Source organism: Pseudorca crassidens, chromosome 19 (genome assembly GCF_039906515.1).
Source record: "Pseudorca crassidens isolate mPseCra1 chromosome 19, mPseCra1.hap1, whole genome shotgun sequence".
Taxonomy (NCBI): domain Eukaryota; kingdom Metazoa; phylum Chordata; class Mammalia; order Artiodactyla; family Delphinidae; genus Pseudorca; species Pseudorca crassidens.
The window spans coordinates 32,924,876-32,949,897 of record NC_090314.1 but is presented as its reverse complement, the minus strand read 5'-3'; the positions used below and the strand labels follow the sequence as shown (position 1 = coordinate 32,949,897).

Below are 25,022 nucleotides of genomic sequence, written 5' to 3'. Positions count from 1 at the left end.
GTTCCACCCTCGCCTTGTGCCTCTGATTTTGGTCTTTGGCCTCAGCTCTGCCCTGTAGGTTTGTGGCATCCACCTAGTCTTTCTGAACCAGAGTACCCTCTGCTGCCTTCACTCTGTGACTTGTGGTGGGTGCTACTAGGCCCTGCCACCCTGGCCTCAGGCCAGTTCGGGCCTGGCTTCTCTCTCCCTCCCACGATGGAAGTGCCGACATTCCTGGTATTTTTACCCCACTCAGGTGAATGTAAGTAGCAGGGACCCAGGCAGAGTCAGCGTGTCTGTGAAGCCATGTCTGTGGTCAAGGCTGGTCTCCCACCTGTGCCCACATCAGCCGGGCCGCATGCTCACCCTCTGTTCATTGCATCTCTGTGTTGAGGCCCAGAGGATCTGCAGCAGCACTGGCCTTTGCTCCCTGCGGAATCGTGTGGGTAGTTGGATTAGTTCACTTAAAAGTCTCTCAGTATGATGCCGGGTCGCACAGCGGTGAAGATTACTGGCTGTGGGCAGACTGTCCCGGTTTGAATCTCCCCATTTTCAAACTATGTAACTTTGAAGAAGTCTCCTCACATTTCTGTACCTCAGTACTCTTGACTATGAAAAGGGGGTAAACAATATTATTACTCATATTTCTATAATATTATTATTATAAGAGCATGAAACAACTACTTTATGAGAATAAAATAAAGTAATTCATAGTAAGGCACTTAAAATAGTACTCAGCAAGCGGTAACAGCTCCTTTGAGTATTAAGTACCGGGGACGGGGTGGGGCCGAGGCTGCAGACAGTCACCTGGGTTTCTGCTCAGAGTTGGTGGCAGACACAGAAGAGTCAGCAAATCACTGTTTCACAGAACGGCTTAGAAACGAGCAAGCGATTCAGGCTGTTAGGGGTGGACGTGGCTTTGTTCTCTTTGGTAGGAGAAGTCAGAGGTGGCTGGACTCTCCACACACAGGTGGAAGGGGTCTGGGAGGTGGGCCGGCGCAAGAGCAGCAGGGCTTCGGGTACGTTGGACTTTACCTTGGGTTCAGTAGAGGACAATCAAAGCATGTCTCGAATGGGCGAGTGCACAGATGGTTTGAGATGCATTTAGAAGAGGCCCAGCATTGAAGTCTGAGCACACCAGGGCTCAGAGGTGGGCAGAGACAGAGGATCCCGAGGGGATGAGAAGGAACGTGAGGGGATATTGGGGGAAACCAAGCCTCCAGCACGGGGGATGAGGGTTGGGAAGGGGCGGGGTGGATGGTGAGGGAGCCAGTGGGGAGCAGGATGCCTGGCCCGAGGGTCCTGGGGAACTCCAACTGGCTCTTTGCTCTTTTGGGGTGATGTCTGGAGGGGCCGTTCCAGAGGCTCTTCCCTGGGGGCCCTGGAGGCTGTGGGAGGCTGGTTCAAGGGGCTCTGAGGCAGCAGGCCCCCTCCAGGTGCTCAGTAGACAGGCTCTGCTCAGCCCCAGCGTTGGCTGGGTGTTTTCTCTGCTGGCATCTGGCCCTGGCCGTCCTGAGCTCTGGTTGTGGAAGGGCGGCCTGGGCAGGGACTGGGGGTGGTTTAGGCATCAGGCAGCACGTGGGTGTGGGTGTTACGGCTCCGCCTCCGCCCCCAGCGTCCTTCCTCCCCCCATGCCAGCTACACACCATGCTACACTTTATCCCCAAATGCTGCTTGGGGTGGTCCTTCCCTGCCCAGAACTTCCATGAGCTCCTTCTCTCTCATTTCCCTCTTCCTGGCTCCTGGTCATCACCTGCCTTCACCTGTGACAACCCTCTGCTTGCCTCTGGCATTGCTACTTTACTGAATATCTGGCTTTTTGGGTTTTGTTGGTTTTGGTCATCTTTTATAGGCTTGACCACCACTGACTCATCTTGGCTGCCTTGAACCTGCCTGATCTAGTTTCTGTGATTCTCTCTAGACTCACCCACCATTTCCCACCCATCCCGTGTATGGTACAGTCCCGTATGTCTGTCACAAAGACACTGACCTGTGTCCAGAATCCTCAGCCACTTAGTCAAGTTTGGAAACATGCCTGTGTGCCTGCAGTTGAAATGTGAACGTAAATATGCAATAAGTTGTTTGGCGGCTAGCCTATACCTGTAGTTCTCATCCAGGGGTGATTTTGCTCCCCCGCCTCAGGGACATCTGGCAATGTCTGGAGACATTTTTGGTTGTCACAACTGGTGGGAGGAGGGTTTGCTATTGGCATCTAATGGGTTAGGGCAAGGGATGCTGCTAAACATCTTACCATGCACAGGGCAGCTCCCACAACAAAAATGATGTGGCCTGAAATGTAATCGTGTCGGGGGTGAGGAACACTGGCTATGATGATGGACAGTCTCTTTCTCTTTTACTGCATGTGTCACTCTGTGTGTCTCTCGCACTGTCATACATCCACCCACACGCAGTACTGGCTGAACCAACACATAGTTTCTGGAATCCCATTTTTCTTAGGAGCATGTTTCTTAACCTTGGCCACATGCCGGAACCAAATGGGGAGGTTAAGAATCTGATGCCTGGGTTCCCCGCACAGAGGGGTGCCCTGCGGTGTGTCCTAGGCATTGGGGAGGGGGGTGAGAGCCCCCTAGGTGGCATCAGTATGCAACCGAAGCTGAGAACCAGTGGGCCAAGCCTTCTGGGGGAGACCTGCCATGGGTAACAGCAGCTCCCGTGGTCCGGTTGGGAATGCATTTAGCTGAGTGTTGAAATGAGGGTCTGGAGAGTAGATGGGATACTCGTTCAGATGCAGGTCAGAGAGACAGAGTGAGAGGGTCAGGTGGTCAATCAGAGAGCACTCCTTGCTGACCAAGATGGGCACTTAATTATACTTCACCTCGACCGTGCCGGGCCGAGCACCAGGCACTGAGTCCATAGACTAGACATTCTCCGTTCATTTGAGATGCTGTGTGCACTGCATGGGGACGGATGAGCCAGAGCATCCGGCCTGTTTCCAGCTCTCTAACAAGGTCATCTGGCACACGGGGTCTGAGGACAGGGCTTTCAAGCTCCAACCGGAAGGAGGAGAGAGGCTGGTCAGGCTTCTTGGAGGAGGCGCCACGGAGCTGAGGCTGGAAGGATGCGGAGTTTACAGGCAGTGCAGCGGTGGGCGAGGTGGGAAGAGAGTTCCCCCTCAGTGTGATTCCACGCGGTGTTCGGCACAAACTCGTTGTGGACTTTGGGCTTTAGAATGAGGATGAGTCCTTTCCTTTTTTTTCCTTACAGAGAAAACCCAGTTTTCTCTGTAAAATGCAGAGTTTGGCCCAGAGTCTGACTAGAAGTTTCATCCCAGGTCTCATATAGAATATGAGGGTCTGGATAGAGCTTCAGGACGACCAGGTTCTTGGTGCCAGTCAGCAACTGGTAGGAAGAGCCCTGGCAGCCGGCTGTGGACTTGGTGAGGGCCAGAGGGGTTTATCTGGAGGCCCTGGAGGGGCTCACGTAGGCATTTTTCTCAAACACCAGGGCCTCCCGGCCTCCTGCACTTGCTGTCTGACCTGGTTCCCCCTTGTGGCTTGTTGTTGACTTTTCCTTTTAAGGGATTTACTGAGAGCAAGATGAATAATACGAATCACCTGTTATATAAAAAGAAGCAAAAAAAAAAAAAAAAAAGAAGCAATTCACCCCCTTTTAAAAAAATTACAGTATTTTGTATTGAAGTACAGTTGATTTACAATGTTGTGTTAATTGCTGCTGTACAGCGAAGTGACGCATTTATATATATATAACTCATTTATATATATATATATTCTCTTTCATATTCTTTTCCATTATAGTTTATCACGAGATATTGAATGTAGTTCCCTGTGCTGTACAGTAGGACCCTGTTTCGAGTCACCCCTTTTATCTGAGCGGCTGACAGATGTCACAGGCATCCCAGCCTGCATCACTGCTGAATGAAGCGTTGGATGCAGTGACCCCACGTTTGTCAGCAGGTCACCAGGAGGCCATGAGGTCGGACCTCTGGCCAAGGGAACCACCCTTCCCTGCGCTTTACCTCTTGCCGAGACCACCTTCTACTCTCCTTCTTTCTTTGTGCAAACCATCTGCTTGCATATCCCTTTGCTAGAGATGGACACACCGTCCTGTGTGTGCAGGATGGTACATACTGCGTGTATGTGTGGATTGTGTGTGAGTGTGTGTGAACGTTTGTGTATGACTGTGCATGTATAGGATATATATGTATGTGAGGGGGTGTGTGTGAGGATATGTATGTGTGTATGACTGTACATGTGTGAGGGGGTGTGTGCATGTGTATGTGAGCGTTTGTGTATGGGTGTGTGTATGATTCTGTGTGTGCATGTGTGTTTTGGAACAGGCCTTGCAGGATAATTTTTTCAGAAGCTCTGGATTCCAGTTTCCTGTCTTTTGACCTTCACTTGAGTGTCTGGGATTTATGGCATGATGGGTGATGGGCACAGAAGGTCCTCTCGGGGCCAGGTTGGAAGGACCTGGAGTCATAGTGGAGTGGACTTTCATTCTGTACTCAGTGGGAGCCACCAAGGGATTTGAAGTGGGGGATGATGGGATTAGGGCTGGCGTGCTGGAGCCGTTTAGAGGCTCAGGACACAGCCTCTTGGACGCTGGCCTTCAGTTACCATTATACGTGGGACATGGGAGATTACATTGTTGGACGTGTTATTGTACCTCCTTCCCATGGCAGCCTGGAGACAGACAGGTGGACTGGGACGGATGAGCAGAGGTAGTGATCTCTGGGAATGTGTGTGCCCTCGGGAGCTGAACTCTGAGACTCGTGTGCTCACCACTAACTCAGAATTACCGAGAGATGACCGGGTGCGTTATTTCATTTCGCTTCTCCCCTCTGAGGGACTGAGCGGAAGAAAAGCCTTTCAGAGAGGGGAGAGGCCATTGACGAGAGTAAATGGATGATGTTTTGGGAAGGTATTAAGAATTCAAAATGAAAGCACATACGAAGATTTGCAGTAGTCTCTCCTCGGGAGTATCTATAAAACAATGTTATATTCTTGACACTTGGCTTTAATATTGGCAGATGTTGGCTTCTGTGGGATGATAGGTGTTTTGGAAACAGGTTCAGACAAGCTATGCCCACACATGCAAACGACTGGACCCTTTTGACAGCTTGTATCCTCATGGCAACAACCGTTCTTTTTTGCCTGTGTGGTGGATAATGCATTGAAAAGATCACTGGTGTGCCCTGCATTGTGGGGAGGGCTGGCTTCCACCCCAGAGGATTGGGAACACCTTGCTGGCATCCTTGATGGAGAAAGGTAGGGCCTCAGTGAGGATGGGGGGAGAGAGGAAGAGGAGACCCGGATCCGGGGAAGAAAGCAGGAGGGGTTCTGAGTGCATGGAGGCAGCTGGGGAGGAAGAGGATGAAAGGCCCCGAGCTGGGGGATCTGAACACGGGTCAGAGAGAGGGGGCAGGTGGGGAGGTTGAGAGGGCCCAGACCTGACAGATTCCCTGTGGCAGGAAATAGCTAACACATCTATTTTATGGCAACTCCTTGACATTGGGTTAGAACTTGTTCTCAGCTCTGTGCGGTGATTACCCTCTGAAGCCTCCAAACCGTAGGAAAAGTCTGCTGTGCACAGCAACCTTGTGTTAGTGGTTCTTTGGGGGAATGACAGATGGCAGGTGTGTGCTGAAGGGGGGCTGACGAAAGAGGGAGGTAATCGCTCAGATCTGGACGCTGCAGTGGTGGAGAAACACGAGTCCCAGATCTTCAGAGATTTTGGGGAATTGGGTTCTAGATGTCACAGGAGTGGGATGGGCACTCCAGGAAGCCTGGGATTCACGTGGGGACACCCCATCTGGAGACATCTGGGTTTCAGCTGAATTCATTTGCTACTCTAGGACTTAGGACTTCAGTTTGTGAAGACATCATGTTAGAAGAGCTTGTAACAAAGCCTCAAGATCCTAATGGAGGAAAAACAATCTGAGAATCTGATGAGGACAGGGCTGTGTGAAAAGAAGGGCTGGACTTGTGGTTAGAGGGAAGAAGCTAGAAAAAAGAATCCTGAGCTTTCCCTGGAATGTGTCCTCAGTCATGACTGTGCTTCTGTTGATTTTCAGGGATTAGGGCTGAACTCTTGCAACTCAAAAAGTGGTCCCCAGCCAGGCCGCTGGGCTTCACTTGGGAGCCCAGAGCCTCAGGCTCCTCCCCACACCTGAAGGCGGATCTGGGCCACAAGGCTGGGTGACCGAGGTGCACATTTAAGTTTAAGAAGTGCTGTCCTAGAGAAATGGCTCTTAGCCTCTGCTCCCGGCATCCTGCGGACTGGGAACCAGCCTGCGCTTGTTTTGTTTTGACACAAGGATCCCTCTTCCTTCCTCTGGGCGCTCTGCTCTGTGGATTCCTGTTTTCCAGGACCCCTGGCTCCTGGTTTCTCCTCCTGCTTTGTGGTTTTTGCTGCTCAGTTTCCTTTGCTGGGTTCTTAGCCCTTGACGGTCCTTTAAATGTCAGAGCATCCCAGGGCTCTGCTCTCTGCCTTTTCTAGTCCCCGAGCTTAAATATCACCTCTATGCTGATGGCCACACACTCCTATCTCTAGCCTGGACTCTGTCTGTGAGCTCCCTCACGCAACTGTCCACTTGGCTGTTTGCACTGGAACATCTAACCAGCATCTCGGACTTAACAGCCTCAAGAGGAATTCCAGATTTTTGCCTTACACCAGCCCTGCCCTTGCTTTCCACGGTGGGGTAAGGTGGGCCACCTCCTCCTAGTTGCATGGGCCCCAAATCCAGAATCTGCCCACTTCTCACCCTCCTCTGCCACCACCCGAGTCCCTAGAGTGGACTGAGCAATACTCTCTTACCCTGCCTCCCTCTTCCTCTCTAGATCCCTCTGCATCTGTTCTCAGCAGAGCAGCAATAGTCAGTTCTTAAAAACGTAAACCGGATCCCATCTTTCTCCTGCTCAAAACCTTCCAATGACCTCCTGCCTTACTCCAAACAAATCCATGGTCCTATAGTGGCCTACTAGGCCCTAGAGGTCTGTCTACTCCCTCTGCTCCCTCCTTGGCCTCTACCTGCATCTCATCCCTGCCCCCCACCCCTGCCGCCGTTCCAGCCATGCTGGCCTCCTCATTGCGCCTTGAATGTGTCAGACTTGCTTGTCCCTTCATTGATGTAGTTCAGGCTATGTGGAAAGCAGTGTTGCGTTTATTCTGTAACTTGCTTTTATTCACTCAATAATACATCTTGTTCTAGCTCATTTTAAATTGAAGCATAGGGTAAATGTATGATGCTATGATCTGAATGTTTGTGTCCCCCCAGACCCCAAATTCATATGTTGAAATCTTAACTCGCAAGTGATGGTATTAAGGGATGGGGCCTTTGGGACGTACTTAGGTCATGAGGGCTCTGCTCTCGTGGATTGTAAATGGGATTAGCACCCTTATAGAAGAGACCCCCCAAAGCTCCCTAGTCCCACCAGCCACGTGAAGATATAATGAGAAGTCTGTGACCTGAAGGAGAGCCCTCACCCACCCGTACTGGTACCCTGATCTTGGACTTCCACCTCCTGAGCTGTGAGAAATAAACTTCTGCTGTTTATAAGCTGCCCAGTTTGTGGTATTTCAGGTTATAGCAGCCCGAATGGACTGAGACATATTACAACTTATTTATTTAGCCCTTCCTGGAACAATGGCCATTTTACTTATTTCCAATGATGAAGATCCTTGTACACATGTGTGTTTTGCTGAGTTCAGCGATAAGAAATGAAATTTCTGAGTCAGAGGGTTTATGTCCTTCCAGGTGCAATGGGTACTGCCAGCTTGCCAAACTGACTTACCAGCTCCCACCAGTAGTGTGTATAAGAGTACCTGGATCCCTGTACTCTTGTCAGCACTTGATATCATGAAAGTTTTGTGTGTACAACTTTCAAAATGGAAAGAAATCCTATCTACTCTTCTATCTGCACAGGTATATGGAGACATGTTGCCAAACAATAATGACATTGTTTTCTCCATGATAAAATTTGGGACAAATTTATACTTTTTATTTTCATGCTTTTTGCTATTACTTAGTATATTAGTTTCTTAAGGCTGCCATGGCAAAGTACCACAAACTGGATTGCTTGAAACAATAGAAATCTATTTATTTATTGATCTGTCTATCTGTCTATTAATTAATTAATTAATTTATTTTTAATGGTCGTGCCGGGCAGTGTGTGGGATCTTAGTTTCCCCACCAGGGATCGAACCTGCACCCGCTTCAGTGGAAGTGCAGAGTCTTAACTACTGGACCACCAAGGAGGTCCAACAATAGAAATTTATTCTCTCTCAGTTTGGGAGGCTAGAAGTTTGAAATCAAGGAGCTGGCAAGGTTGATTCCTTCTGGGAGCTTGGAGGGAGAATCTGTCCCATGCTTCTCTCCTAGCTTCTGGTGGTTGCTGGCAATCTTTGGCATTTCTTCACTTGTAGCTACATTACTCCAATCTCTGCATCTGTCTTTACATGGCCTTCTTCCCTGTGTGTCCCTGTGTCCAAATTTCCTTCTTCTAAGGATGCTAGTCTTTGGATTTAGGGCCTACCCTACTCCAGTATGACCTTGTTTCAATAAGACCACATTCACAGGATTCAGGTGGACATGAAATTTTGGGGGACATTATTCAATTCAGGACATTCAGTTTTTTATTTTTAATAAGTGTATGTGTAGTTTTCACCAAAAACAACACAGGAGAGGGTTTAAGAGTGGGGCAGCAGAGTGTTGAGTTTAAATCCCAGCTCACCACTTACTGGCTATCACATCCTGGCCAGGTTGCTTAAACTCTGTAAGTCTCAGTTTTTTAATCTATAAAATGGGATATGATAATCAAACCTACCTCAGAGACTTATTGTGAGAGAAAGCATGCAAAGCACAGTGCCTGAGTGATGACATTGGCTCTCATTCTTCTTGTTTTTTACAAAGCAGCAGCTGAATAAATACTTTTTAAAATATAACAAAACAAAAACCTCTTTGGCTCCTCACTGCTTATAAGATAAGGGCCAAGTATCTTGGCCTGGGAGACAGACCAGCCCTAAGCCACCATTGTGTCCCATTTCCTGCCACTCGTCCAAGGCCATTTATGCTCCAACCACCTGGAACTTCTCATTGTTTTTAAAAATAAACCATCCTCTCCCTGGTCTCAAGCATCCTTTCACAAATGATTCCCTTTGCCTGCAGAGCTATTCTCCATTATTTATGCCTGGTACCCTCTTCTTCATTCTCAATGTCACTTTTTCTATCTCCCCTGAGTTGGTCCTGCCCTCCTAGTACTCACTCACAAAACAATACTATATATAGGTACATCTATATGTATGTAAATTTCTAGAAAAAGGTCTAGAAATATGATCAGTTGACTCTTAATTGTGTCATCTCATTCAGGAGGTTAAGATTGCAGGTACTGATCTAGGGAACTTTATGTTTGATGTTTAAACTTTAAACAGTAACAATATGTTCATGTGTTACTTGTGTAATTACAAATAAAAATGTAAGCCATTCATATTTATTATACAAAAGTTGGAAACCAAGAAAGGGTCAAAAGAAGAAAAAAAGAATCTGTTGTAGTCTTACTCCCTCTCCCCAAAGACAGCATTGCCATTTTTGATGTATTTCTTTTTAGTCTTTTTTGTGTATTTTTAAAAAGTATAATCACACTCTACAATTTTGTATCTTGGTTTTTCTCTTAATATTATAACATACACATTTCCTCATATTATTAGAAACTCTTTATAACCATCATAATAGTGAATTACCCTCTTTTGTTAGTTAGATCATTTCCACTATTTTTTTAAATTTTATTTTTATTTTATGTTGGGGTATATTTGATTTACAGTGTTGTGTTAGTTTCAGGTGTATAGCAAAGTGATTCAGTTATACATATATCCATTCTTTTTCAGATTCTTTTCCCATATAGGTTATTAAAGAAGAGTAGAGTTCCCTGTGCTATACAGTAGGTCCTTGTTGGTTATCTTTTTTTTTTTTTTTTCGGTACGCGGGCCTCTCACTGTTGTGGCCTCTCCCATTGCGGAGCACAGGCTCCGGACGCGCAGGCTCAGCGGCCAAGGCTCACGGGCCCAGCCGCTCCGCGGCATCTGGGATCTTCCCGGACCGGGGCACGAACCCGTGTCCCCTGCATCGGCAGGCGGACCCTCAACCACTGTGCCACCATGGAAGCCCGGTTATCTATTTTATATATAGTAGTGTGTATATGTTAATTCCAAACTCCTAATTTATCCTTCCCCCCACCTTTCCCCTTTGGTAGCCATAAGTTTGTTTTCAAAGTCTGGGAGTCTGTTTCTGTTTCATAAATAAATTCATTTGTATCATCTTATGAGATTTCCACATATAAGTGATATCATATAATATTTGTCTTTGACTTACTTCACTTAGTATGATAATCTCTAGGTCCATCCATGTTGCTGCAAATGACATTATTTCATTCTGTTTTTATGGCTGAGTAATATTCCATTCTATATATGAACCACATCTTTATCCACTCCTCTGTCGATGGACATTTAGGCTGCTTCCATGTCTTGGCTATTGTAAATAGAGCTGCAATGAACATTGGGGTGCATGTATCTTTTCGAATTATGGTTTTCACCAGAAATATGCCCAGGAGTGGGATTGCTGGGTCATATGGTAGCTCTATTTTTAGTTTTTTAAGGAACCTCCATACTGTTCTCCATAGTGGTTGTACCAATTTACATTCCAACTTACAATGTAGGAAGGTTCCCTTTCCCACTATTTTTTCTGTTATAAACAGCACTCTAAAATTTTGTTCTTAAAGTGCTTTTAATATTTTGAATTATTTGCTAAGGATATGTTCCCAGAAAATAAATTATTGGATCCAAGGATATGAATACAGTATTTTTGAACCTTTTAGTATATATTACCACATTGCTTTCTAAAAGTTTTAAAAAATAATTTATGTCTTGTCATCCAAGAGAATGTTTCAGTAGAGGTTTTAAGGTAAAGATAATGGGAGCATGATATAATATCTTAAATTGGATTAGAGTTGGCCATTTCTGGGGCAGAGTGGATGCAGTAAGGGAGGATTAGGGACGTGTGGGTGTCTGTGTGGACACCTTGGTGCCACTCATTGGCATTAGAAACCTAGGAGAAGAAGCAGGTTGTCTGGAATGATGGTGTGTTTGAAGTTCTTCTCTGACAGCACCTGCCTTTGTACTTGTTTCTTCTGCTCTTGTCTACCTGGTTAACTCTTACTCATTTGTAGAGATTCACCTGAAATGATGCCTGTTTTGAGAGGCCCTCCTGATGCCCCTACCCTCCCACCATGAATTAGAGCATCCCTCTGGCCTAGCACTCACAGCACAAAATTGCTATTTCTGACTTAAAAAAAAAATCTATCTCTCCTACTAGACTGCTCTAAACTGCTTGAGCAGATGGACTGTTTGTTTCACTTCTGGGTCCCCAGCACCAAGCACAGAATTTGACATTTACTAAATGCTCATTATACTTGTTTCCATTCCTTTCTTTGCTTCTCTCCAGGGGAGAAATTTTGTAGGACATTACTCTACCATAGAACCCGGAGGTTATTTCAAAGAAATCTTCTATTGCCTCGCTTAAATTCATTAAATTTCTCTTAGTCGTCCCAAATTTTAGGGAAAAAATTATTGCCAACTGCTGGGGTGAACCATGGAAATTCTCTAAAAAAGATGACATCCGAGCTAAAATTATGTCCTTTGTGATTGTATTCGTAAGCACTTGTGTGCCCTGGGAATATGCTTTCCATTTTGGCCTGTGTTCCTTTAAGGAATGTTCTTGTGGGGCAAGTATAAATCATATTAGCTTTATTGTAAGTAGTCTTTGTGAAATATGCTTTCATTTTTAGCCCCTTGACAAATGTATGTAGTAACTCCGTTACCCTTTTGTTCCCTGTGATCTCCAAGACCAGTTCAGAGCGACTGAGATACAAATTGTGCACATCACTGATTTGCCTTCTTTTAGGGCTAAGCCTTCTAAGTGGCCCAGAGCAGTTAAGTTCTGAGCCACCCTTCTGCCTATATGATTATCTTGCTTTTACTAATGAGCAAAATAAATTCATCCAGATGTCGATGGACCTTTAATTTCATGCAAATGTCACGGGAAGGATTTTGCCTTCTTGGAAAAAGATCCCACCTTGATCGATTAACTGTCTACTTTATGATTCTCAGCTTGGATCAGGTTCCAGTGGGTATTTAATTTCATTATCACACCTCTCCTGTGCCGTCATAAAGGACCCCCTCCAATTTCTGCTCTAAATCTTGAGAAATTATTTACTTAAATCATTCCAGTTGGCATTGGACACGAAATGCAGATATTAGTTTTTGTTTTGCTTTAATTTTTTTCCCCTTGAAAAAAGGAATCTAAAAAAAAATGAAAACTTATTTTTCATCTACCCCTTCTTTCTTGATCCAGGAACATTTGAACCATTAATGCTGGGTCATTTCTAACTTAGCCAACACAATTGTTGAATTTGTGGTTTTCAGCAGATTTGCAGTTTGGCTTTTCATCTTTGACTAATGATTGCTTTTAGGCCTTTGTGGCTTATTCATTTCCCTAACATTTTAAATAAATAGTGAAATGTCATGGAAACCAGGGCTTGTTTCTTTCTCTCTCTATGTGTGCATCTGTTTTGGTTGTTTCTCTTCAACAGTGATTTCAGCCTCTATTTAGGGGTGTGAAATACATGTTACTCTTTGATGCTTTTTATGTACATTTGGCCTGGGCCATTATAATGAGCAGATTGACGCAGATGCCCAGGAGCCTCCCAAGGAGGATTTAGTAAGATTATGGAGAAAGAAGAGTCATTTCATTTATTCATCACTTGTTTGTACATTTCTCCTGTGAGTTTTATTGAGGCCCTACTATGTGCCAAGCACTAAACCGTATACTAGGTATTCCTTGGACACTCTTGTCAAAAAGCCAGTTGGGTATTTGGCTGAGACGGACAGGGATTAAATGAATAAGGATGCCAATGAGCATATAATTATAAGTGGTGTATAAATGCTGTATAACAGTGGTGACATTCTTTCTTATCACCACCAATCTCATTGGAAAAGTTTTTAACTATTGGGAAGCTGTCAGGTTCATGATCACAAATATAAGTTTTCCAGAGTTCTAATTTCCCCTTGAAAGCTCAAATTTTATCATTTTGTAACAAAATGATATTTCCAGTTTCCCTGGAAATGATAAGCTCACTTCATTCACTTTTGGGAATATGTCTGCCAAACACACGCATAAAACACACCTACTTCAACTCTTGATGCCAACAGTCCCCCAGGTGCTTTTCCTTGAGAAAATCATTGTACTTTGTCATGCAGCAGAAGTGCTGCGTGCATGCGGTCATTTTCTACGGCTTCACCAGGGCATGCTTCAGTGAAACTGGCATTTTGAGAATGTTTTATTTGTATTTACTTTAACTGCGACCGTGTGATGAAGGATATGTCGACCACTAGGACAGTTGGGTGCTACTGCCTCGACTCCTGCCGAGGCGTCAGTTTTACCCACCAATGCACACAGTGAGAAGGCAAATGTCTTAGTATTACTCGAAAAATAGTTTTGACATCATGGACCCCCCGAGGGGAGCACAGACCATGCTTTGAGGACCACAGCTATTTTTTCATTCAACAAACATTTATTGAAAGTTTCCTGTGGACCAGTTCCTGGGAGAGATGCTCCATCTACAACCTCAAGGCATGCTCACATCTTCCACATCTAATAGTAACCAAAGTTAACTGAGGAGGGCTTAATAAAGAGACTTTTTACAAAGGTGTGGCAAGATGAAGGTGAACTACCAAGAAATGATAAAGGATGCAGGGCTAAGACTCCTGAGGCATGAGGGCGGAAGGGAAGAGTGTGGTTCCCAGACCCGGAACAGCAGCCCTCTAGGAGCTGGGTCTTCAGGGGAGGGATGCAGCCAACCTGCCGAGACTCCTCGGGGAGGTTGCAGGGGAGTACATACCCTCACCTCTCCCCTCCTACCTCTAGTCCGCTGCTGGCGCCTCCTATACGCCAAACCCAACCGGAAACCCCAGGACAAAAGACTCTGTGGTTGCAGTTCATCTAGGTCAGTCTCTTAGTGCAAAAGACCAGGTGAAGGAGGGGAGAGAATGGGTTTAGAAGTGAAAATGGAGACTACATATTTGGCACAGAGCTTTATTTGTACCATTTCATTTAATCCTGGCAACCCAGTGAGATAAGTGCGAGGGCCATCCCCACATTGCAGATGGACAAACTGAGGCTGGAGAGGTAAAGCAATAGTACTGGCAGGGTTTTGTTTGGAACCAGACCCTGATCCGGACCCAGACCCAAACCTCTTAGCCTCTCCACCACACCGCTCTGGCAAACAGGCAGGCAAGAAGATGGCAACGTGGGTTTCCTTCAGTGAGCTGCTTACACGGAACAGTTGAATAAGCAAAGCTGTATGCTGAGAAGTCCTTGTTCCTTATTGACAAGCCTGCACACTGCCTTCCTGTTCCTCCCGATGACTATTCTTCTGGCCAAAGATTCCTCAGACAGGGAAGACAGGGCAGGGTTCAGCCCCCGACTCACCAACGTGTCCAGCAAGCTGCTGGGGAATCCTTGTTGGATCCCATAAGCAGCCCTCCCAGCATCCAGCCCTTCCCCAGCTGCCCCGGAGACTCCACACCCAGGACACAGGGTGCATTTTGAAGAGTTAAATGAAAACAACGATAATCAAAACAATTTTAAACTGCATGAGTCCTGGGGGAAAGAAAAAACATTTCAGGAAAATTGGACACCTCCTAATTCATTCCTTTGCACAGTCATTAAATTGAAAAAAAAAGTTATATTTAAAATAGGATGTAGACTTCCTAGGGGTTTTTCTTGAAACTTAAGAACTCAAAGTTCTAGACTGGACCGTCTGTTAAAGCTTCATTAATGCCATAGGAGGGTTTTCATGATTTAGGATTTTTATATCTATACATGCCAAAATAATCTTATATTACCACATATGACTACTCTCGCCCAAGGTGAAATGCCACTTCTCTGGTTAATGGCCTGCAGCTTTGGGTTACCCGTATGTGTTTATGTGGACTGTTCCATGCACACTTTGCAATGATTCCCATCCCATAATCTCAGCACCAAGGCTTATTTCAGGGCAATATCGACAACATACATCCTACAAATTAAAAGTCTTTTTTTTTTTATCTCTTCTGTGGGGGAAACATAAAGTTCACATGCCAATATGTGAGCCAAGACACATGACACCTCCACTAAAAAATCTGATGTGGCCCAATTAAGTCCCTACTGTCAGAATGTGGTCACTGCTAAACAGAGTAACCAGGGCTATGCCAGGAGAAGTCCAGAGAGCTATGGGGTCACAGGGAACCTGAGAAGGCTGCCTGGAGGAAGAAGCATCTAAGCTGAGGGCTGAAAAGTCAGATAGGAGTGAGACAGGAAAAAGAGAAGGCACAGGGGTGTGCCAGGCAGAGAAAATAGCATGAGATTAGAGAGTAGAGCGAGTGTAGCCAATCCAGGGACAGACGGAGTGCAAAGGGTTGATGGTGGGAGAAGAGGAAATGGGTGAGGCTGGGCCATCGGGAGCCCCACAAAACATTGAAGGCACTGGAATTTCTCCTGAGCCCAGTGGAAGCCATTCAGGTATTTTAAGTGAGGAAACAACATGGGTAGATTTAAAAAAATGTCACTTTGCAACAGGATAAAGAGATAGACAAACAAAACAAAACAAACAACAAGGATTTTTCACTCTCTTCTTTATAACTTTTTATTGTTACATAGTTTCAAAACAGTAATATGTATCACTGTTGTGATAAAAAAACCAATAAAACCATTTTCATTTTTCATGTTTTAAAAACCTACCCTGGGGCTTCCCTGGTGGCGCAGTGGTTGAGAGTCCGCCTGCCCATGCAGGGGACACGGGTTCGTGCCCCGGTCCAGGAAGATCCCACATGCAGCGGAGCGGCTGGGCCCGTGAGCCATGGCCGCTGAGCCTGCGCGTCCGGAGCCTGTGCTCCGCAACGGGAGAGGCCACAACAGTGAGAGGTCCGCGTACCGCAACAAACAAACAAAACAAACAAACAAACAAAAAACCTACCCTGGCAAAAGACCTGAACAGATACTTCACCAAAGAAGAACACGGATCACAAACAAGCATATGAAAAGCTGCTCCATATCATATGTCATCAGGGAAATGCAAATTAAAACAACAATGAGATACCACTACACACCTATTGGAATGGCCCAAATCCGGAACACTGACATGATCAAATACTGGCGAGGATGTGGAGCAACAGGAACTCGCATTCACTGCTGGTGGGAATGCAAAATGGTACAGCCACTTTCAAAGAGAGCCTGACAATTTCTTACAAAACTAAGCGTCCTCTTACCATATGACCCAGCAATCATGCTCCTTAGTATTTACCCAAATGAGTTGAAAACTTATGTTCAACACAACAACCTGCACACAGACGTTTATAGCAGCTTTATTCATTATTACCAAAACTTGGAAGCAACCAAGATGCCCTTCAGTAGGTAAATGGATAGATAAACTGTGGTGCATCCAGACAGTGGAATATTATTTAGCACTAAAAAGAAGTGAGCTATCAAGCCATGAAAAGACGTGGAAGAAACTTAAATGCATATTACTAAGTGAAAGAAACTGATCTGAAAAGGCTACATACAGTATAATTCCAATGATATGATATTCTGGAAAAGGCAAACCTCTGGAGACAGTAAAAGGATCAGTCATTGCAAGGGTTAGAGGGGAGGAAGGGATGAATACGCAGAGCACAGAGGATTGTAAGGCAGTGAAAATACTCTGTATGATACTATAATGATGGATACGTTATACATTTGTCCAAACGCATAGAATATGCAACACCAAGAGCGACCCCAATGTAAACTATAGACTTTGGGTGATGACGCTGTGTCAACATAGGTTCATCTCTTGTAACAAACGCACCACTCTGGGGCGAGATGTTGATAATGGGGGAGATTGTGTGTTTGTGGGGACAGGGGGTATACGGGAAATTGCTGTACTTTCTGCTCCATTTTGCTGTGAACCTAAAAGTGCTCTGAAAAATAAAGTCTATTAAAAAGAAAAAAGGAAAAAATACCCACCCTGGCTGTGGGGTGGAATGTAGAGGAAGGAGGTAAGACGAGAGACAGGGAGAACCCTGCAGATGCAGTGGCAGGGATCTAGCAGGAGGGTGGGGACTGAGACTGGGCAGGGGCAGTGGGGATGGGGAGATGGGATCCAAGAGCATCCACGGGATTTAGGGGTTGCTTGGCTGGTGGGGGTGGAGAGTGGGGAAGAGGTGGGAGCCCAGGAGCAGGCTGGAACTCTGCTTTACCAGCCATGTGGGGTCACGGACAGACGCGTGGAGAACTACTGCTGGTGGTCTGGGCGATGCCCATGGACCACTTCTCTGTTTGCAGCAGGGGATGGAGAGGAAAGGTATGGAGGGAAAGAAGAGAATTTGTAAGTGATTAAGACAAGAGAAGTAACACTTCACTCTTATTTAAGAAGCATCCTATTGATTTACCATTTTTCTGGTGTATCATTTATATGGGATAATGCAATGAGAAACAACACACAGAAAACTCACAGCCTGAACTGGCTTTGTTGAAGATCAAGCCACTTTGGGAAGAGAAGATTTACCCTGAACCTGGAAGTGACACTCCTGTTGATCGAGGGCAGAGCAAGAGCAAACTGAGGAAGAGGAGGGGGAGAGACGATAACTGCATGCAAAGGAACAATCGCCCCTCCTCCAGCCGGATCAGTGTGTTCAGTGGTCGATGATCAATGGATGCACAGCCCAAGAAGCCGGCTCCTTTGCAGCAAACATCAGTAACAGCTATCATTTACGCTCTTCACTTGCTTCTAAGGGCGACAGCACACCCCTCATACGCCATCATCCTGGTACAGCTGCTGGTTTTCTCCACCCTGTCCCCCATCCATCCTCCACCTGGCTCTGCCCGGCTCCGGAAGTGGACCCCTAGAAACTGCATCGCCTGGATCCCTGGCCGGCTGGCTTCTGCGTGGGCTTGGCAGGAGATGGAGGGCAAGAGGAGAGAGAGGATGGGGTATTTGTCTCCTGCTCTTCCCCTGCTTTACAGAGGCTGAGCCCTTGCCCTGGGCCCTGCAGGTCTAGGCATGGCCATGGGGTTTTTCTCTATTGCTAGTCCCTGGTACTGGAATGCGCTTCGGTGGTTTACACAGCCTGTTTACACGGCTGTGAATGGTTCCTTCATTAAAGTTCCATTAGGGGAACCATCTGAAGGAGAAATTGTGGTTCTAGAGAAGCTCAGAGACCAACAACGCTTTGTTGTCAGTGACAACCATGGACCAGGGCAGGAGGGGGCCCTCTCTGCCGTTGTGAAGAGTGGCAGGAGGTGGTAGATCCCACGAGGAGGTGTCCTCACTTGCTGGTTACAGTGACATTATCCAGAGCCACAGGCCAAGCCCAAGGGGCAGTTGGTCATCACCTCTTCCCTCCTTGCAGGAAGGCAGTGCTGGCGAAGGCCTCTGAAGAGCCGTGGCCCTTTCAGGGCTGCATTTGGGCAGATCAGTCTGTTGGGTTGGAGCAGAAATGGTGGGGGGTGTGGGACGTGGTGTGGGCGGAACGGGAGGTAGAGTGACGGATGGAGGGGTGAGGAAGCTGGGACAGCCTGGGTGGCAACGGTGGAGACCCGACCTGCAGAAGTGGCAGAGATGGAGGGAGTCATCTGAGAACTCTCCTGGAGACAGGCTCAGAGTCCTCACACTCAGTCTCAGGATGAGTTGAGGGAGACACGGTGGTCCACGTCTGGCTCGGGTTCCTGAGTCGATGGAGAGGCTGGTCATGGAGCTGGGCAGCACCGGACAATCAGCTGCTCTCTGTTGTGGACACACCAACACATAGAGCCAGTTACATTTCATAGACATGGAATCATACAACACGTGGTCCTTTGTGACTGGCCTTTTTCACGTAACAATGTTTTCGAGGTTCATCCGGGTTGTAGCGTGCATCGTTCCTCGTAATGGCCATATAGTATTCCCCTTGTATGGGGACACATTACATTCTTTATCCATTCATCTACTGATGGACGTTTGGGTTGTTTCCACTTTTTGGCTATGATGAATAGTGCTGCTGTGAACAGCTGTGTACACGTTTCTGTGTGAACATATGCTTTCACTTCTCTTGTATACACAATTGTGGGGTCAAATGTTGACTCTGTTTAGCATCTTAAGGAGCTGCCAGGCTGTTTTTACAAAATGCCCCTTATCCCTAGTAACTTTATTTTGGCTTTAAGGTTTATTCTGTTTGATAATAGTATAGCAACTCCAGCTTTCTCACAGTTATCCCTTGCCTTTTAAAAAAGATGATTTTATCACAAATGTGTGCGGCCATAAATAAATAAATATATTATTTAGTTATGCATGTTTTGAGCTTTATTAAAATGGTGTCGCACTGTAAACACTGTCTTCCTGGACTTGCTCTTTCCACTCATTATGCTATTTCTAAGACTCATCTATGTTGTTGTATGTAGCTATAATTCACTTTTTCATTGCTGTATAATATTCCACGTTGTGACCCTACCATAATTTATCTATCCATCCTCCTGTCAATGGATATTTAACATGTTTCCAGATGTTTCCAGAATTTTGCTACTACAAACTTATTGCTGCTGTGAACATTCGTATCTGCTCTGGTTCTCAGAGTGACCAGCAGCATTCTCAGCTGGGAACTTGTTAGAAATGCAGATTCTGGAGCCCTAACCCAGACTCACTGAATCAGAAGCTCTGAAGGTGGGGCCCCAGCAGTCTGTAGGTTTTAACAAGTCTTCTGGGTGATTCTGATGCCTGATGAAATTTGAGAATCATTGCTCGAGGATATAAACAAGAGTGAAATTTCTGGATTGCAGGCAACCGATTGTTTTCCAAAGTGGTTGTTCCATGTAACTCTCTATCAGCAGTGTCTGTGAGTTTCCATGGATACACACCCTCGCCGCACTTAGGGTTGGTGGCGGTTTCTCCTGCCTGGCTGTGCTGCCCTGTCTCAGAACCACAGCTGTACCCCGAACATGGGCAGCTCGACCATCAGCCGTGAATAAAAGCTTCTCTTCGATGTGGGTTTGTTTTGCCAGGAGTACATGCACCATCTGCTCCGCCTGGAACGCCGTGCTGAAGAGCAGTTCCTGGAGCACTGGCTGAACCCCCACTGCAAGCCCCACTGCGACAGGAACATGGTCCATCCTGTGTAAGCAGCTCGGGACCAGCCCCCGGTACGTTCCTTCTCCCTGGCCTTCTGTTTCAGGGAGATGGCGGTGGGCAGTGCAGGCATGGCTCGGGGGTCTTCGAGAGCATGGTGTTAGGGGAACCAGCAGGTGAGCTGGTTATGGGTTGGAGAACGGGAAGTGCAAGGCAGGAGAGGTCGGTGGGAGCCAGGTTGAGAGGACCACTGGGGACGCGCACGGGGGCCTGACACCTGCTGAGTCACCAAGAGATCCCAAGTACGGGAAGGATGTGACCCTATTTGCCATCCAGAAAGGGTCCCTCTGGGATACAAATCTGGAGAGACATGGCTTGCTGAGACTTGGGTCTCTCCAGGTGGCGTCAGCATCCATGGGCTTGACTGGTGACATCCATCACAACGGTCACCATTGTCACCAGGATCAGCAACTTCTTTACTGCCTCCCCACAGCCTTCCAGACTGGGGCTCTGCCCAGCCTGTGTCCCATCTTCCCTCTTCTTCTGGCTTTGCCCTTTCAGTCCCCCTGACCTGCATGGTTCAGCACTCCCAGCACAGCCCACCTCTGTACCTCTGTTCCTGCGAGAGGCTGTTTGCTGCTCCACTCACAGTGTGTCTGTGTCCATCTCCTCGTCCCCTTTCCAATTCTTGCTAGATTACATAACTAAATCCCTTCAGAGGTTAAGCCTAGTGAGTCTCATTCCTCCTCTGTGATTTGTATGTATTAAGCAGGACAGGATATAACTGGGTACTTGATCATTTGTTGTTAAGAGAAATCTTCTTTCCTTGCTGTTTATTTTGTGCTGCTGTGAATTGACACAGGAACGCTCCCGTTAGAGGACTGCTCTTTATAATTTTCAGGGTGCTATCGCACAAAATCTCTCATTTGATCCTCTTAACACTCCTGATCATTGCAGGGCGTGTTTTTTTTTTTTTTTTTTTTTTTTGTGGTATGCGGGCCTGTCACTGTCGTGGCCTCTCCTGCTGCGGAGCACAGGCTCCAGACGCGCAGGCTCAGCGGCCATGGCTCACGGGCCCAGCCGCTCCGCGACATGTGGGATCTTCCCGGACTGGGGCACGACTCTCAACCACTGCGCCACCAGGGAAGCCTGCAGGGCGTGTGTTTTAACTCTGTTTTATAGGGGACCTAACTGAGCGTGATTAAGCTACTAAGTCATGCTGGGCAGTAGTTGGTGTGTCTGTCTTCTGACAACTCCAAATCCTGCAAGCTTTCCGCGGGCGGTACTGCTGGAACCTGGGGGTGTGTGTGTGTGTGTGTGTGTGTGTGTGTGTGTGTGTTGGGGATGGGGGTGGGCACGGTCCTCGTGAGGGGCTTTAACAGACAGTGAGAGGAGCATCTGCTAGGAATGGAACAGGAGTTCTGCTTTTGAGGGCTAGGGGCTGGGTTGACATCGTGCTCTGGTCCCCACTGCCTCTGGATCCCTGTTCTAGGTCAGAGCTTCTCCCACCCCCGGCACCAGGGACCTTTTTCCTCCAGCACCAGAAGCCCGCTCTTGGCTTCTTTCAGAACACAGCACTGCGGAGTACTTAAGAGCTCAGACTCTGGAGTTGGGCAGACTTGGGTTTTGTGCTCTGTGTTCCCGCTCTGTGACTTTGGACAAGTCACCTACCCTCTCTGAGTCTCCATTTCTATATCTGTAAACTGGGGTAGTGATGATATCTACAGAGCCTGGAGCGTAGTGACTGGCTCTGTGAGCAGAGGCACTTGTCACCATGGTGCAGGCCAGGGGAGGGGAGAGGCTTCCGGGACGCTGGTGGTGGTGGGGCGGGGGTTGCTCCTGCCAAACAGAGGCCTCGCTCCAGGCAACATCCATTTCAACCAGGAAAACCAGGCCGTAGTGGCTGGAGGGATGGGTCCACTTGGAACTTGGAGTCAGGTAGCATTCAGATTGTGACTCCATTTCGGAAACGATTCCTAACTTCTGTCTCGGTTTCCTCACCTGTAACATGGAAGAGTTCCTCCCTCATAAAGCTGTTCTGAGCATCAAAAAAGTCAGTGCATGGAAAACAGCGCTGCCCTGGCGCATGCTAGGAAGTGCTCAGGAAATGGCAGCTCGATAACTGTTTCCTCCTCCTCCCCCTCCCCCTTCCCCTTCCCCTCCTCTCCCTCCTCCCTCCCCCCCCCACTTCTTCTTTTTTATCGACATCATCATCACATTAACATTATTTTCTTGTTCTTTTCCAGCAAGCATTTTGATAAACAGCGGCGCGGATACTATTGAAACAAGATGAGGCTCCTTTCGTTTCTTTTTCAGCTGTGGAATGGGCGTCTTCAGGCTTTGTGAGTCGTGGGCACAGCAGAGGTTGCCTTGGGGATTGATGGCAGATATTTGTGCTGCTTCATTTGACTAACGTGCACAACTCATTAAAACCAATCGTTAAACTCCAGGTCCCCCTCCCTGCCCCGCAATGGCCTTCCTACCACTGTGGCAGGGTGAGCAGAGGGAGAACCTTTCCTGGGGCCGGTGGAGCTGGGGCCTCCAGAACAGGAGAGGGGTTAGCGAGCAAGCCTTGTTCTGCTAAGTGAAGCACACCGCTTGGGGCGGCTGGGGTTTTGGTCATTGCTTTTTTTTTTTTTTTTCCTCTCCTTTTCTGCTCTAATAAACACTGGTGTTAAGCCTGCTTTCCATGGTTGTCTCCTTTCCTTTCCTACAAGAAGAGAAGCAGAGGTTTTTCTTCCTTGTTTATCTTTGTGACTCCAGGATCAGAAAATTTACTGTTCTTTGAATAGATGAATGGATAAAAATACAAACACCCAGCAATTTTTCACAAGAGCCATCTCTTTTGGTAAAGAGATTATTTACCTAAGGCCAGCTCTGGAAATAGAGCCGTAACTTAGTACCAGCTCTACACCCTGGTCTTCTAGCCAAGGGGACATTTCTTGTGGAAAGTGGGTTGCAGTTTCTATATCCTAGTGCCCCTCACCTGCCCACAAACCCCAGAATCAGAGATTGGACTATCAAAGACCAACAAAAGCAGAAATTGGGAGGGCAAGGGAAAGTGGACCAGGTGGTCCTAGGGAGAATGTGATGACATCCTCAAAAAAGGATAAGGAGAGATGCTCGTCCGCCCTGGGCTACAGAGGAGGGTCTGTGCCAGGGGAGCCGGGAGGGCTTGTCCACGAGAAAGTTACTGAGCTCTCAACAATGATGATACTAACATTTATTTTATCCCTATTATGGGCTGAATCCTGCACTAAGATTTTTACATACAGCGCCTCATTTGTTCATCACACAGTGGACAAAAAAATGTTGCCTGCCGTTTCAGTAAACAGTGAATGTTGCCGGCCATCAAGCCATCAGCCACTGAACTGCCCTTGGACCGTGGGTGCGTCCTGAGGGGAACTCACGATGGAGAAAAACAGGATACTGACCCTAGATAGTGAAGATGCATATCTAAGGAATACTTTCAATGAGCCCAGACTTGCAACTTCCTAAACATGGAAAAGCACTAAAATCATTAACTTGAGATGTCTGGTTTTTTGTGATTAGCAGTAATCTTTCAATGTTCAGCTACCTGTGTGTTTGCTTTTTTTTTTCCCCAGCAAAAACTCCTGTGTATAAGGCTCCTCCCGCACCTCTTCAGAGCAGTTCTCAGAGCTATCTGTGAGGCTGTCTCCCAGGCGAGAGTCCTCAGTAAGGTCCCCGAATAAAACTTAAAATATTTAGGCAGTGCGTTTTTCTTCAGTCGACAACACCTACTCTGTGCAGTAGCTGTGGTTATTATTCCCACTTTATAGATGAGAAAACTGAGGTTTACAGAATTTAGGTAGTGTATTAGTTTTCTACCTTGGCTGTAACGAATGACCAGAAACTTAAAACAACACACGTTTATTATCTTACATTCTGGAGGTCAGAAGTCCAACCTGAGTCTCATGGGGCTAAAGTCGGAGTGTCAGCCTCTCTGCAGGCTCTCGGGGTGAATCTGTTTCTTTGCCTTTTCCAGCTTCTAGAGGCTGCCTGCCTCTCTCATCTTGTGTCTCCTTTCCTCTGTCTCCAAGGCCAGTAATAATGAGTTGAGTTCTTCTCACACCATATCATTCTGACCAGCTCTCCTACCTTCCTCTTCCACTTTTAAGGACCTTTGTGATTACATTGGGCCCATTCGGATAACCCAGGACAACCTTCCTATCTTAAGGTTAGTTGATTAGTAACCTTGATTCCCCATTGCCACTCAAGGTAACATATTTACAGGTTCCAGGGATGAAGATGTGGACATCTTGAGGGGAGGTGTTATTCTGCCTACCACGGGCTACCAGAGCTGGAATCTGACCCTAGGAAGCCCCTCACTACTCTGGTCCCCCAACCATTCTGCACCTCTGCCCTTAAACCTGAAATCCATCTGCCTTAAGTGGTTAAGTCGTTTTCTCACCTGAGCTCCTTGAGTGCTCAGAATGGGACCTTAATGGGACACTATTGCACCTCCCATCTAGCAGGGGCATTGTTTGAGTGCCAGACCCATTCCACGGACTCTGAAATTTAATACAGGGACTTGTATGGGGCGTAGTGGCAGACAGAACGGTTCTGTTCAGGCCACCACACCACCTGTGTCTCAGGGTGTTTTCCAAGTAGTAGGAGCTGCACATGTGTGTGGGAGACAGGATGCAAGGTAATGACACTGATAGGTTCCAAAGAAGAGCAGGAATGAAGCAGAATTAAAAATAAAGCAGACCCACAGGGAGCCAGGGTCTCACATCCCAGCAGAGGAGGAGGGGGCCTCCTTGAGTTTCTAGGAAACTTGGACACAGCTCACATCTCAGGGGCAAACACTCCTTTTACGATCAGAGGGCATTCTTCTTCTATCAGATAGACCCTGATTTTCAACCTCCTCCCCTGGAC

The 25,022-nt window shown here is 46.9% G+C and overlaps 1 protein-coding gene across 4 annotated transcripts in view; it reads left to right on the top strand.

The window, feature by feature from the left end:
• Positions 1–22,807, top strand: part of C19H17orf67 (chromosome 19 C17orf67 homolog) — a 34,772-nt gene extending 11,965 nt beyond the window's left edge. For all 4 annotated transcript variants that reach the window (XM_067716287.1, XM_067716288.1, XM_067716286.1 and 1 more), the window contains 2 exons: positions 20,060–20,197; positions 22,370–22,807. In XM_067716287.1, the coding sequence (XP_067572388.1) occupies positions 20,060–20,176 (117 nt within the window). In that variant the 3' untranslated portion in view covers positions 20,177–20,197; positions 22,370–22,807. The remainder of the gene's footprint in view (positions 1–20,059; positions 20,198–22,369) is intronic.
• The last annotated feature ends 2,215 nt before the right edge of the window (positions 22,808–25,022 follow it).